This window comes from Bos javanicus, chromosome 14 (assembly GCF_032452875.1).
Source record: "Bos javanicus breed banteng chromosome 14, ARS-OSU_banteng_1.0, whole genome shotgun sequence".
NCBI lineage: Eukaryota > Metazoa > Chordata > Mammalia > Artiodactyla > Bovidae > Bos > Bos javanicus.
In genome coordinates this window covers 65,298,140-65,313,899 of record NC_083881.1, presented here as the reverse complement: position 1 = coordinate 65,313,899, position 15,760 = coordinate 65,298,140, and the positions used below count along the sequence as shown (strand labels likewise).

Sequence of the window (15,760 nt, the reverse complement as noted above, 5' to 3'; positions counted from 1 at the left end):
TGACATTATGAAACTTTTATTCTTATTTGTGACAGAGATCTTTATGGTTTTTGTTGGAGTACTATTATACTCTTAATATTATAGGATGGGTACTTTGTTAACAAAAAATTTTTGGAAAAGTAATTTTGAAATCCATTGTGACTGTATCTTGTCATGATCATTTCTATTTCCACTTAGATAGTTGGGATTAACATTGCTTCTATCTAAAGTTAGTGATCATCATAGGAAAATTTGTTTAAATTTCTAAGATTTTAGAGCTGTCATTTTGGCTTAAGTATTAGAAACATTGAGACATTACTGTTTTTCCTATGGTACTCCATTTTAAGGCTTAACATTTCTGTACTTATGTTTAAATAGTATTCTCTTTGAGTATACTTTTGTTGATGCTTTTGTTTTCTTCAAAATACAGATTCATACCTTAGTAGAGAGTTTGAAACTTTCTATCACTGATCAGCAGTTGCCTATGTTTATCCGTATAATGCAACTTGGAATTGCTCTTTACTATGGAGAAATAGGAAGTTTTAAAGATGGAGAAACAGAAGATTCTACTTGTCACAATAAAGATATGTTGGGAAATGTTACAGGTAAATACAACAAAGTTTTTATAACTATTGTTCTTACAAATGTTTTCACCATTGTGAAACTTGAAAAGCTACAACATTAGATTATGTTTTATAGTATTCTAATATGATGGGATGATTTGCTTAACACTGATTTTTTTCTTTTCTACATTTTGCATATTATTCTTTTTTTTCCTACATGCTAAAAATAACTTGACTATTTCTAGTAGGTATAAGTGTTCAGAATATACATTATACAAAAGGATAGTCCAGCCTCAAGATTTCCTAGTAAGTTATAGTACAGTTGACCCTTGAACACATGGGTTTGAACTGTGTAAGATCCACTTACACACAAATTTTTTTCAGTAAAACTGCATGATCCATGGTTGGTTGAATCCTCAGATACAGAACTATAAATATGATAGTGAGTTGACTATAAAGTTATACCTGGATTTTCATCTTGTACTCCTAACCACCTTGTTGTTGAAGGACCAGCTATATTGATATTTTTTCTATCAAGTCTCACTGAGTTATTTTAACTAAGTTATTTATACTTAATTATCATATGTAATTATAATTAACTGTGTGTGCTGTGCTTAGTTGCTCAGTCGTGTCCAATTCTTTGTGACCCCATGGACTGCAGCCCTTTATGCTCCTCTGTCCATGGGGATTCTCCAGGCAACAATACTGGAGTGGGTTGCCATGTCCTCCCAGGGTTCTTCCTAACCCAGGATCGAACCCAGGTCTCCTGCAATGCAGGTAGATTCTTTACTGACTGAACTACCAGGATAGTCTATAATAAACTATAATTACACCTAATAAACTGTATGTTTTAGAGGATACCTAGTTAATTAATTGGAGCATTACTCATTGAAGTATATACTTCATTGAAAGATACTTAGTGGGTTAATTTCACTTATTCAGTTCATTATACTTTTACTAAAGCCTATTTGTATGTAAGACATTATTGCTGGGAATGTAGGAGAATGCAGAGATAAAGAAATGTGGGAAAGTACAGAGACAGATTTAAAATCTTAAAATCTTAATGTACATTGGAGTGGACAGACATGTAAACAGTTAGTTAAGCACTTAAACAGTTAAGTGGATGGCAGATATTTGACTTATTAATATTAGAGGTATTAACGATTGGAAGTAGAAAAATGGTGAAAGGAGTGGTAGGCTTTGACTTGTGTTGGTCTGAGTCTCAGGAAAAATTTGGAGAAGGTGATGATTGACTTTCATAGTTAGAGCCTTTAGCTAAAGGGCAGTTAAAACTTGGGAACAAATAACCCCATTAAAAAGTGGGCAAAAGGTCTTTATAGAGCTGTTTCCAGAAAGCATATCGAGGTGGCCAACAAGCATGTGAAAATATGCTTAGTATCATTAGTCATGAAGGGTAATACAAGTCAAAACCACAATGAGTGCTTTATAGCTACTAACCAGTGTAGTTAAAATTAAAAACGACTCATAATAAGTGTTGTCAAGGATGTGGGAAAATTGGAACCTTTAAGCATAGATGGTGGGAATGGTACACAATCTGGTTTGTCTAAAAGTTGTACATAGAGTTACTATAATATCCAGCAGTTCTGTTCCTAGGGTTATATGACAGAACTGGTAGAACAAAAACTAGTTGAACAAAACCTAGCATACAGAAGCTGGTCAGTTCATTTTTTCCACCATGCTATTATGGTAAATTTCAAATATTAATATATGGAAAGTTGAAAGTATTATATAATCAACAGCCACTATGTGGTTGAGTAGATGTGTAGGATCTACTCATCATCTGGATTCTACAGTGAATATTTATCACACTTGCTTATCATGTATCTGTTCATCTAACATCACTTTCTCTCCATCAATTCAACCAGTTTTTGCTGCATTTCACGGTTAAGTTATGGACACCAATGTACTTCACCACTAGATTTCAACAGTATATCCCTATCTAAAGTTTATGTTTATTGACAGTTCTTTTTCTTTTTCTTTTTAAAGGTTAAATTCATAAGGTAAAATGCATAAATGTTAATTTAAGTATGCTATTTAAGAAGTTTTGAGAAATGTGTATGCCTGTGTGATATGGGACACTCATCAAAATATGTGTCATTAATATCTCAAAAAATTATCTCATGCCACTATTCAGTCACTTCCCTTCCTCCAACTGTCTGCCCACTCCCCCTTCCACTTAAGAAAACCCTGTTCTGAATCTCTAAAAAAGAAAGAAGCCATGCATTAGTTTTTGCTGATTCTGGAATTTCATGTAAATAGAAAACATACAGTATAAATTCTCCTGTGAAAGGATTCTTTCCTCAAGCATAATATTGTTTTTTTACTTTTCATTTTTAAAAACTTTTTAAGACTTAATTTTTTGAGCAATTTTAGATTTGCAACAAAATTGAAGGGTAGGTACAGAGATTTCCCATATATCCCCGTTCTCATACATGCATAACCTCCCCCATTATCAGCATCCCTCTACTTATCACAACTGATGAACCTACATCATTATCACCCAGAGTCAGTAGTTTAAAGTTCACTCTTGCTGATGTATATTCTGTGGGTTTGCACAAATGTATCCATCATTATGGTATCATTCATAGTATTTTCACTGCTCTGAAAGCATTGTATTTGGGGGTTCATCTGTATTGTTATATATATCAGTGTTTGTTTCCTTTTTATTGCTAAGTACATTGAATGACTATGCCATATGAATGTAACATAGTTTATTTAGACATTACCCTGTTGATGAATGCTTGAGTTATTTCCATTTTGGTTATCATAAGTGAAGATGACCTGAACATTCTTCTGAAAGTCTCTGGAAGACATGTAGCTATTCTTTTTCTTGGTTTAATACCTAACAGAAGAATTATTACATACTTTTTTAAAAAATAAATTACCAGGCTTTTCCGCCAAAGTAATTGTGCCATTTTACATTCGCATCCCTGGTGGCTCAGAGGGTAAAGTGTCTGCCTGCAGTGCGGGAGACTCGGGTTTGATCCCTGAGTCAGGAAGATCCCTGGAGAAGGAAATGGCAACCCACTCCAGTACTCTTGCCTGGAAAGTCCCATGGATGGCGGAGCCTGGTAGGCTACAGTCCATGGGGTCGTAAAGAGTCGGACACAACCGAGCGACTTTACTTCACTTTGACTTCACTTCACATTCCCATCAGCAATGTATGCTAATTGCTTCACATCCTGGGCAACATTTGCTGTTGTCAGTCCTTTTTCACTTTTTGCCATTCTGATGTATATGTTGTGGTTGCTCATTGTGGTTTTAATTTGCACTTCCCTGAGGAACATTTCATGCAAAGATGAGCTCGATAAAGGACAGAAATGGTATGGACCTAACAGAAGCAGAAGATATTAAGAAGAGCTGGCAAGAATACACAGAAGAACTGTACAAAAAAGATCTTCACGACCCAGATAATCACAATGGTGTGATCACTGACCTAGAGCCAGACATCCTGGAATGTGACATCAAGTGGACCTTAGAAAGCATCACTACAAACAAAGCTAGTGGAGGTGATGGAATTCCAGTTGAGCTATTCCAAATCCTGAAAGATGATGCTGTGAAATATGCCAGCAAATATGGAAAACTCAGCAGTGGCCACAGGACTGGAAAAGGTCAGTTTTCATTCCAATCCCAAAGAAAGGCAATGCCAAAGAATGCTCAAACTACTGCACAGTTGCACTCATCTCACACACTAGTAACGTAATGCTCAAAATTCTCCAAGCCAGGCTTCAGCAGTATGTGAACGGTGAACTTCCTGATGTTCAAGCTGGTTTTAGAAAAGGCAGAGGAACCAGAGATCAAATTGCCAACATCTGCTGGATCATGGAAAAAGCAAGAGAGTTCCAGAAAAACATCTATTTCTGCTTTATTGACTATGCCAAAGCCTTTGACTGTGTGGATCACAATAAATTGTGGAAAATTCTGAAAGAGATGGGAATACCAGACCACCTGATCTACCTCTTGAGAAATTTGTATGCAGGTCAGGAAGCAACAGTTAGAACTGGACATGGAACAACAGACTGATTCCAAATAGGAAAAGGAGTTTGTCAAGGCTGTATATTGTCACCCTGCTTATTTAACTTACATGCAGAGTACATCATGAGAAACGCTGGACTGGAAGAAACACAAGCTGGAATCAAGATTGCCGGGAGAAATATCAATAACCTCAGATATACAGATGACACCACCCTTCTGGCAGAAAGTGAAGAGGAACTAAAAAGCCTCTTGATGAAAGTGAAAGTGGAGAGTGAAAAAGTTGGCTTAAAGCTCAACATTCAGAAAACGAAGACCATGGCATCTGGTCCCATCACTTCATGGGAAATAGATGGGGAAACAGTGGAAACAGTGTCAGACTTTATTTTTCTGGGCTCCAAAATCACTGCAGATGGTGACTGCAGCCATGAAATTAAAAGACGCTTACTCCTTGGAAGGGAAGTTATGACCCACCTAGATAGCATATTCAAAAGCAGAGACATTACTTTGCCAACAAAGGTTCGTCTAGTCAAGGCTATGGTTTTTCCTGTGGTCATGTATGGATGTGAGAGTTGGACTGTGAAGAAGGCTGAGTGCCGAAGAATGGATGCTTTTGAACTGTGGTGTTGGAGAAGACTGTTGAGAGTCCCTTGGACTGCGAGGAGATCCAACCAGTCCATTCTAAAGGAGATCAGCCCTGGGATTTCTTTGGAAGGAATGATGCTAAAGCTGAAAGTCCAGTACTTTGGCCACCTCGTGCTAAGAGTTGACTCGTTGGAAAAGACTCTGATGCTGGGAGGGATTCGGGCCAAGAGGAGAAGGGGATGACAGAGGATGAGATGGCTGGATGGCATCACTCACTCGATGGACGTGAGTCTGAGTGAACTCTGGGAGTTGGTGATGGACAGGGAGGCCTGGCGTGCTGTGATTCATGGGGTTGCAAAGAGTCGGACACGACTGAACGACTGATCAGATCTGATCTGATCAATTATTTTGAACTTTTTTTCTGTGATTTTGACAATTAATATATCTGACTTTGTGCCATTTGTTAAATATTTGCCTGTTTTTAAAACTTTTTTGAGTTTCCTTACTGATTGGTGACTTTTTTCCTTAATCTTTTTTATTCAAGTATAGTTGATTTACAGTGTTACGTTAGTTTCTGCTGTCCAGCGAAGTGAGTTGGCTATGTATAAGGATGGTTCTTTATATATTTTGAATTCAAGAATGACAATACATGTCAAATACCCCTAGGGAATATATTTTTGCTGGTCTCTGACTTGCTTAATTCATTTTTGAATAGGTGTTTCTTGAGCAGTTTTAAATTTTGATTGAATGCAGTTTTCAAAACTTTATGTCTATTCCTTTATGTGTTCTAAGAAGATGATTAGGTTTGCTCTCTTTTTTTTTTTGTAAAGAAAAAGGTTGCTTGCTTCCAAACACATCTGAATTGTTTTTTTTCCCCCAGCTGTCTAAAGCAGAAATTCTTAACCTTCTATTGTGCATGTTATGGATTCTTTTGACAAACTGGTAAAGCCAATGAACCTTTTCTTGGAAAGTTTTAAGTACCTTGATTTTAATGTCTTCGTGTCCTTTTTTCATGTTATTTGTGCTTGGAGTACTTTAAGGTTTTTTCGTCTGTGAGTTTATAGTTTTCAGATATAGTTAGAAAAATTGGGGGCATTATTTCAAATATCTTTTTCAGTTCCCCTTTCTCTTCCTTTGGGGACTCGAATAACACATATATTGTGCGGCTTGAAGTTCCACAGAGCTCTCTGATGTTCTGTTCATAATGTTTTTCTTTTCCCTTTCATTTTCTGGTTTCACTTTTGATAGTCTGTATTTCTGTTCAAGATAACTAGTCTTCTGTAGCTAATCTGCTGTTAATCCCATCTACTTTATGTTTCATCTCAGATACTGTATTTTTCATCTCTAGAGGTTCAGTTGGGATTATTAAAAATAATGTGCTTTTTTTGAATATCATTTTATTCAGATAGCTGTCTTAATGTTTTTGTTCACTAATGCTGTGAAATATGTTACTAATGCTATGAAAGACCAGGTCTTTTTCTGTGGACTTTTAGTTTTCCTCATTGTGATATCCTCCTGCTTCTTTGCACATCTGATAATTGGATGCTACACATTGTGAATTTTATTTTGTTGGGTGCTGGATATATTGTATTCTAGAAAACATTTTAAGTTATTTGGAAGCAATTTAATTCAGTTGTCTTGCCTTAAAGGTTTTTAGATGGGGTCTAAAACCTTTAGCAGCCATTAGCTTAAGCCCAATTTTATTCCACTACTGAGATAATTACACCTTTGAGTACTGTACCTGGTTTTCTGTGAATTAGAGCTTTTCTCTTTCTTGGTGGTAGGAACACAGACTATTCCCAGTTGTAAGCCTTGGGGAGTATTTTCTTTGCCCCTTTCTGGTGGTTCTTTTAAAGGCCTTAGTTTCCTTATATGAATCTGATGAATACTCAGGTGAAGACTGGAGTGGGGCCCTCTGCAGGCTCAGGAGCTCGCTCTCTCTGAGCAGGTCCTCTTGTTGGGTGATATGTTTTGCAAATTCTAGGCACCTTAGTGTACCTACACTCAGTACTCTGTTTTCTCATCTGTGAGATTCTGAGCTCTACTTGGATTCCCTCTTTCTTATTGTAGCTTAGAAACCGATTCCAGACAGTAAGCTGGGCCAGTCAAACTCATTTCTGTTGTTTCTCCTCTCTCAGAACTTACTGTCCTTCATTGCTTGAAGTCCAGTGTCTGAAAACTGTTATTTCCTGTATTTTGTCTTTTTGTTGTTTTTCAATATGTGCTTCAGTATTAACATGTTGAACAGTGAAGTAGAGCAGAAAGTCTAATACCTATTATAGTTTCAAAGTACTGACATGTGTAAAGTGTTTTGAGATGGCTTCACGTTATTTGATATATTTATGATTTCTTTAGGTTTTAGAGTTGAAGGTACTTACTAGTGATGTAACTGTGATTTGTTACCTGCATTCATAATTAGAAGAATGCTTCATTTTATTTAAGTACTGAATATGTATTTTTTCATTGAAAGTTATGAAATTCCTGAATTCTGCCAAAGGGTCCCATGTTAAGATGCACCATTTCAAAGGAAAAGAATATTTTAAGAAATTTTCTTCTCCAGGTCCTAATTCATTCTTTTGACAAAGGAGTAAGCAGAGATTTGAAACTTCAAAAGCATCTTTCATAAAAAACCTCTCTTCATTATTAGTTAATGATAAGTGTAAATTATAGTGACTGATTTCTTAGACTTCTCTGAATGATGTTTCTTTTGCTTCAGAAGAGCAAGCAGTGGGACACTCCTTCTGTTGAATGGTTTTGATAAGAGAGGTCCAGAGTTCAGCTCTGTGGACCCAGTCTGGTCTTAGGTTGAGCTGGCCTGACTTTTTGTTTTATTACCAAGATGATATTCAGTGATGATGCCCTATTTGAGATCTTATTAGGGACAGTTAATAATAAGCTTTATTTATTCCTCAGTATAAATTTATATGGTATTTATGGTTAAATAGCAAGATATGAAGATGATATAAAACATTTTCTGAAATTACAAGTTTTCTAATTTATGTTGAAGTAAAATGACTAATGTCTCTTGGTACTATATTTTAGGTACTCTAGTTATTATTTATCAAGTTTTGTCCCAGCTGAAAGAGGTCTATCAGTTCAATTCAGTCGCTCAGTCATGTCTGACTCTCTGCGACCCCATGAATTGCAGCATGCCAGGCCTCCCTGTCCATCACCAGTTCCCGGAGTTCACTCAGACTCACGTCCATCGAGTCGTTGATGCCATCCAGCCCTCTCATCCTCTGTCGTCCCCTTCTCCTCTTGCCCCCAATCCCTCCCAGCATCAGAGTCTTTTCCAATGAGTCAACTCTTTGCATGAGGTGGCCAGAGTATTGGAGTTTCAGCTTTAGCATCATTCCTTCCAAAGAAATCCCAGGGCTGATCTCCTTCAGAATGGACTGGTGTCTATAGCCATGTGTTAAAAGTCTATGATATTCCAAACATCTCGTCATGAGGATTAAAAAAGTTAAGTTTTTCTTGCCAGAAAACCTAGAAGTGAATCTGAATGAGGATGATGTTTAATTGAGTATGTATATATATAGATTTATCAGTGAAGAGTAGATGAGTGAATCTGCTGGTGGCTGCTTATACCATGAATTTGTATAAAAATAATTTCTCCCCGAAATTCCATGATGATCTGCCTCTTTTGTTTGTATTGTTGGGATAATGTTAAAGAACCTTGATGGATTTTATCTTTAAAAAGGTAGAATAAGTTACAGTAGTTGGAATTTAAATCCTTAGTTTGCCCATTTATAACCAAATAAAAGTTCTTTGCTTTGATTTTTTCATCTGTGAAATAAGAAAGATGTTATTCACTAATTCAGTTCAGTTGCTCAGTTGTGTCCAACTCTTTGTGACCCCCTGGACTGCAGCAAAGCACCAGGTTTCCATGTCCATCACCAACTCTTGGAGCATGCTCAGACTCATATCCATTGAGTCAGTGATACCATCCAACTTAATGATGTTAGATTCAACAACATTTTGAAAACAGAGAACTAATACAAACTAAGTGAAGGAAAAAACTGTTATTCTGTGTTTCACTTAAGCCCATGAGAGACCATCACCTAGAGATTATTTTTAGTAGTATGAGCCTAAAAGGAAGTGTGGTTCATGGCCTAACCTAATACTATAGAACAGATTTAGGTTGCCTTTGTTAAAAGCAATACAGTCATAAACCTCAACAACCATCTCATCCCCTGTTGCCCCCTTCTCCTGCCCTCAATCTTTCCCAGCATCAGAGTCTTTTCCAACGAGTGGGTTCTTTGCACCAGGTGACCAAAGTATTGGACCTTCAGCATCAGTCCTTCCAATGAATATTCAGGACTGATTTCCTTTAGGTTGGACTGGTTTGATCTCTTTGCAGTCCAATGGACTCTCAAGAGTCTTCTTCAGTACCACAGTTCAAAAGCATCAATACTTTGACTTTCGGCCTTCTTTATGGTCCAACTCTCACATTCATACATCACTAGTGGAAAAACCATAGCTCTGAATACAGGGACCACTGTCAGCAAAGTAATGTCTCTGCTTTTTAATATGGTGTCTAGGTTGGTCATAGCTTTTCTTCCAAGGAGCAAGCGTCTTTTAATTTCATGGCTGCAGTCACCATCTGCAGTGATTTTGGAGCCCCCCAAAATAAAATCTCTCATTGTTTCCGCTGTTTCCCCTTCTATTTCCCATGAAGTGATGGGACCAGATGCCATGATCTTCGTTTTTTGAATGTTGTGTTTTAAACCAACTTTTTCACTCTCCTCTTTCACTTTCATCAAGGTCCTCTTTAGTTCCTCTTCGCTTTCTGCCATAATGGTTGTGTCATCTGCATATCTGAGGTTATTGATATTTTTCCTGACAGTTTTGATTCCAGCTTGTGCTTCTTCCAGCCCAGCATTTCACATGATGTATTCTGCATATAAGTTGAATAAGCAGGGTGAAAATACACAGCCTTGACATCCTCCTTTCCCAATTTGGAACCAGTCTGTTGTTCCATGTCCAGTTCTAACTGCAGCTTCTTGACCTGCAAACGGGTTTCTCAGGAGGCAGGTCAGGTGGTCTGGTATTCCCATCTCTTGAAGAATTTTCCACAGTTTGTTGTGATCCACACAAAGCCTTTGGTATAGTCAGTAAAGCAGAAGTGGATGTTTTTCTGGAACTCTTTTTTTTGATGATCCCAGTGGATATTAGCAGTTTTGTCTCTGGTTCCACTGCCTTTTCTGAATCTAGCTTAAATATCTGGAAGTTCACAGTTCACCTCTGTTGAGCCTGGCTTGGAGAATTTTGAGCATTACTTTGCTGGCATGTGAGATTAGTGCAATTGTGTGGTAGTTTGAACATTCTTTGGCCTTGTCTTTCTTTGGGATTGCAATGAAAACTGATATTTTCTAGTCCTGTGGCCACTGCTGAGTTTTCCAAATTTGTTGACATATTGAATGCAACACTTTCACAGCATCATCTTTTAGGACTTGAAATAGCTCAACTGGAATTTCATCATATCCACTAGCTTTGTTTGTAGTGATGCTTCCTAAGCCCCACTTGACTTCACATTCCAGGATGACTGGCTCTCAGTTAAGTTCAGTTCAGTTCAGTCACTCAGTCGTGTCCAACTCTTTGCGACCCCATGAATTGCAGCACACCAGGCCTCCCTGTCCATCACCATCTCCCGGAGTTCACTCAAACTCACGTCCATCAAGTCAGTGATGCCATCCAGCCATTTCATCTTCTGTCGTCCCCTTCTCCTCCTGCCCCCAATCCCTCCGAGCATCAGAGTCTTTTCCAATGAGTCAACTCTTCGCTTGAGGTGGCCTGTTATTCACTAATAAGAAAATAATTAATTTGTATTTTCTTAATATCATATTAAGAATAATTTCATCATAACATTTACTTTCATCCTTGGGATAATCCTTTTTTTGGAAGAGGAGACATTCTGCCTAGGAACACTTGCCATTCTCTTTCTCTTTTGGGTGTATCAGGAAATCAAGAACTCTTCTTTCATTTTTGTGATGTTTCTGAAAACAGTCATTTTTTTAGCACCTTAGCTTTATTTTTGGGAGGTAAGTTTTATGTTGTTGTTGTTTAAATTAATGAAGCCCTAAAGAGTGAATTTATTCTTTGTATTTATCAAAATTTATCAAAAGTATATAATAAATTACTCACCGTATAATACTGTGTAGTATTAAAGGAGATTGATCCAGTATAATGTATAGAAACTTGAAAGTGGTAATGCTAAATTATTGGTTTCAAATAATAATAACCAGTATATGATTTGTTCATGCTTTATATGTAGAAAGAATCACATGTGAGAAACATTTTTATATAATTTAAATTCCTAATTGTTCTTTTGTTTTAATTCTCTTGATTTATTTAATATGACTTTACTTTGATAGGTGCTGAAGATGAAACACGGATAGATATGCAGTATCCTGCTCAGTACAAAGGCCAAGAGCTGTATTCACAGCAAGAGGACGACCAGCCACAGGGATGGGTATCATGGGCCTGGTCATTTGTCCCTGCCATTGTGAATTATGACGATGCCGAGGAAAACTACCTTGGGAATGATCCTACATCAACTACACATCAACAAAAAACACAGACTTTGAAAGATCCTATTGTTTCTATAGGATTTTATTGTACAAAGGCAACTGTGACTTTCAAAGTAGGTTTCCTTTTTTTTTTTTTAAATGTTTATCTCTCAACTTTAATGCTTAAATTTTGACTTCTAGTAAGAATCTAGCTTATTTTACATTTAGTAGATGTGAGATGGAGTCTAACTATCCTTACTTCATAAAATTACATGTCCCCTCATCTGAAATCTCTGAACTTTGGTCTCTTTTTGTCGTCTTAAGGCCCTCTCCACTTTGCTTTTTTAATAGCGTTAAAGAAAGTTTTTCTTTGCCTATGAATATTTCATTTGGCATACAAAGATGTCATAGTGTTTCCATTAAAAAAGAAATGCACATGAGAAAATCTCCCAATACTTCATGTATCCCTCCAGGTACTATTTCATCTCTGTGTTGTCTTTCATTGCAATTTTTTTTCTTGTTTTACGTTTTTTGAATTGTTGGAATATAATTGCTTTACAGTGTTGTGTTTCTGCTATACAAAAAGGTGAAATCAGCTATATGTATATAAATATGCCCTCCCTCTTAAGCCTTCCTCCACTCCTTTAATTCCACCCCTCTCGGTTAGCACAGAGCATTGAGCTGAACTCACTGTGATATATTGCAGCTTCCCACTAGCTACCTGTTTTATGCATGTATGTGTGTTAATCGCTTAGTTGTGTCCGACTCTTTGCTACCCCATAGACTGTAGCCCACCAGCCTGCTCTGTCCATGGGATTCTCCAGGCAAGAATACTGAAGTTGGTTGCCATTTCCTTCTCTAGGGGATCTTTCCGACCGAGGGATTGAACCCAGGTCTCCTGCATTGCAGCAGATCCTTTACCATCTGAGCTACAGTGAAGTCCCTATATATGTATATATGTTAGTGCTACTCTCAATTTGCCCTACCCTTACCTTCCCCGTGCCCCCATGTCCACATCTGTTCTCCATGTCTGCATCTCTGTTTCTGCCCTGCAGATAGATTCATTTGTACCATTTTCTAGAAATATATATAGAGTTGTTTATATAGTTTCTCTCTTTGCTCAGCTCTCTTTTTCCCTTTAAAAGAGTCCTTTTTAAAAATTATCTAGATCTTGCTGTCCTCAATCTTTCCCAGGGTCTTTTCAAATGAGTCAGCTCTCCGCATCAGGTGTCCAAAGTATTGGAGTTTCAGCTTCAACATCAGTCCTTCCAATGAATACCCAGGACTGATCTTCTTTAGGATGGACTGGTTGGATCTCTTTGCAGTCCAAGGGACTCTCAAGAGTCTTCTCCAACACCACAGTTCAAAAGCATCAGTTCTTCAGCACTCAGCTTTCTTTATATAGTCCAAGTCTCACATCCAAACATGACCACTGGAAAAACCACAGCCTTGACTAGATGGGCCTTTTTAGTATCACACATACAGTGTTCCTGAAGAGTATCTAATTCATTCAACAAACTTACATTAATGCCATCTACGTACCAGGCATTGTTTTGGCTCTGGAGATTCACAGTGAACAGATTAGATGTAAATCCCTCTGCCTTAAAATTTAAATTGTTAGTGAAAACAAATAATATATATATAATATTCCCCTTAATGATGAGGGTTATGTAGAAAAAAATAGAAGGAAAGAGTAATAGTGAATGCTTCCACTAAATGGGAGGAAATTGTGTAGTTTATAAGAAGGTGATCAGGTTTCATACTGAATGATGTAAGTCAGACAGAACAATATTGTGATATTGCTTATGTGTGAAATCTTAAAAAGTGGTACAAATGAACATATTTACAACACAGAGATTGACTCAAAATGTTCAAAAAACAAACTTGTGGTTACCAAGGGGGGAAGAGTAAGGAAGGGATAAATTGGGAAATTGGGATTGACATAAACACTGTGTGCTTAGTCATGTTTGACTTTTTGTGACTCCGTGGACAGTAGCCCACCAGGCTCCTCTGTCCATGGGGATTCTCCTGTCAAGAATGCTGGAGTGAGTAGCCATGTCCTCCTCCAGGGCATCTTCCCAACCCAGGTCTTCTACATTACAGGTGGATTCTTCACCGTCTGAGTCACCAGGGAAGCCCATGCACTATTACTTACAAAACAAATAAACTAATGAGATCCTACTGTGTAGCACTGGAAACTGTTCAGGACTCTTAATGACCTATATGGGAATAGCGTCTAAAAAGAATACATGTGTGTATATGTGTAACTGACTCACTTTGCTGTACATGAGAGATTAACACAGCATTGTAAATCAACTATACTTCAGTAAGTAAATAAATAAATAGAATGATCAGGGAAAGCCTTAATGGGAAGTGTGTATTTAGTATAGAATTGCGAAAAAGGAAGCTTTGCAGACACACAAGAATGAATATTCTAGGAATAGCAAATACAGAGGCCCCCAAATTTCAGGGAGCAGCAAGGAGGCCAGTGGGGCCAGAGCACAGTGAGTTAACATGTAAATAGTACACAATCGTGTCAAAGAAGTTATGGCCTTGGGGGAGGCCCATAAATTGTCCAGCCTTGTAGGTCACTTTAGGGACTTTGTCATTAACCTTGGATGAGATAAGGTTTTGGACAATTTTTAGCATAGTAATTCTAGGATAATCTGAATTACATCTCTGTGTTGAGAATACGTTATAAGGGGGCAAAAGCAGCAGTAAGGAGATCAGAGAGGATTGCAATTTTCAAACAAGAGATGATGATGATGATGTCTTGGACTAGGGTGATAGCAGGTGAAAGTGTGAAAAGTAATTGAATTTTGGATTTCAATTGTTTGGAAGGTCAAGAATGCAGGACTTCTGTTAGATTTTATTGGCTGATGTAAAGGAAATAGAGGATCCAAGGATGACTCCTGAGCTACTGGAAGGGTTGAGTTCACATTTTCTGACCTGAAGAGTACTGTGAGAGGATTGGCTTCCCAGGTGGCTCAGTGGTAAAGAATCCACCTGCCAAATGCAGGAGACACAGAAGAGAGGAGTTTGATCCCTGGGTTGGGAAGATCCCCTGGAGGAAGAAATAGCAACCCGCTCCAGTCTTCTTGCCTTTAAAATCCAATGGACAGAGGTGCTTAGTGGGTTCCAGTCCATAGGGTCCCACAGAGTTGCAAACCACTGAACATATGCACATAAGAGGGTTAAGCTTGTGATGAATTTCAGGAGTTTGGCTTTTGACTAGTCAGTGAGGGATTTGGAAAATTAGAGACTAGTGATGTAGATGGAAAACCAATACAGTGCCTGTCTGGAAGCTAAGTCTTATAAATGTTTTATAATGGGCTGAGTAAGTAATCTGTGAGAATGAATTCATTAGATTTGTCAGTGTGGGAATTATTGGTGATTTGACCAGAACAGTGATTTGACACTGCTGGAATCATCACATCAGGTCAGTCGCTCAGTCATGTCCGACTTTGCGACCCCATGAATCGCAGCACGCCAGGCCTCCCTGTCCATCACCAACTCCTGGAGTTCACCCAGACTGACATCCATCGAGTCAGTGATACCATCCAGCCATCTCATCCTCTGTCGTCCCCTTCTCCTCTTGGCCCGAATCCCTCCCAGCATCAGAGTCTTTTCCAACGAGTCAACTCTTCACATGAGGTGGCCAAAGTACTGGACTTTCAGCTTTAGCATCATTCCTTCCAAAGAAATCCCAGGGCTGATCTCCTTCAGAATGGACTGGTTGGATCTCCTCGCAGTCCAAGGGACTCTCAACAGTCTTCTCCAACACCACAGTTCAAAAGCATCCATTCTTCGGCACTCAGCCTTCTTCACAGTCCAACTCTCACATCCATACATGACCACAGGAAAAACCATAGCCTTGACTAGACGAACCTTTGTTGGCAAAGTAATGTCTCTGTTTTTGAATATGCTATCTAGGTTGGTCATAACTTTCCCTCCAAGGAGTAAGCGTCTTTTAATTTCATGGCTGCAGTCACCATCTGTAGTGATTTTGGAGCCCAGAAAAATAAAGTCTGACACTGTTTCCACTGTTTCCCCATCTATTTCCCATGAAGTGATGGGACCAGATGCCATGGTCTTCGTTTTCTGAATGTTGAGCTTTAAGCCAACTTTTTC

General features: G+C 38.1%; 1 protein-coding gene across 35 annotated transcripts in view; it reads left to right on the top strand.

Annotated features, from left to right (window-relative positions):
• VPS13B (vacuolar protein sorting 13 homolog B) overlaps positions 1–15,760 on the top strand; it is an 804,527-nt gene that overhangs the window by 70,772 nt on the left and 717,995 nt on the right. For all 35 annotated transcript variants that reach the window (XR_009740672.1, XM_061438325.1, XM_061438316.1 and 32 more), the window contains 2 exons: positions 410–584; positions 11,495–11,763. Coding sequence is in view for 34 of the 35 variants with exons in the window: in XM_061438325.1 (XP_061294309.1) it covers positions 410–584; positions 11,495–11,763 (444 nt within the window). In the remaining variant the exon portion in view is untranslated. The remainder of the gene's footprint in view (positions 1–409; positions 585–11,494; positions 11,764–15,760) is intronic.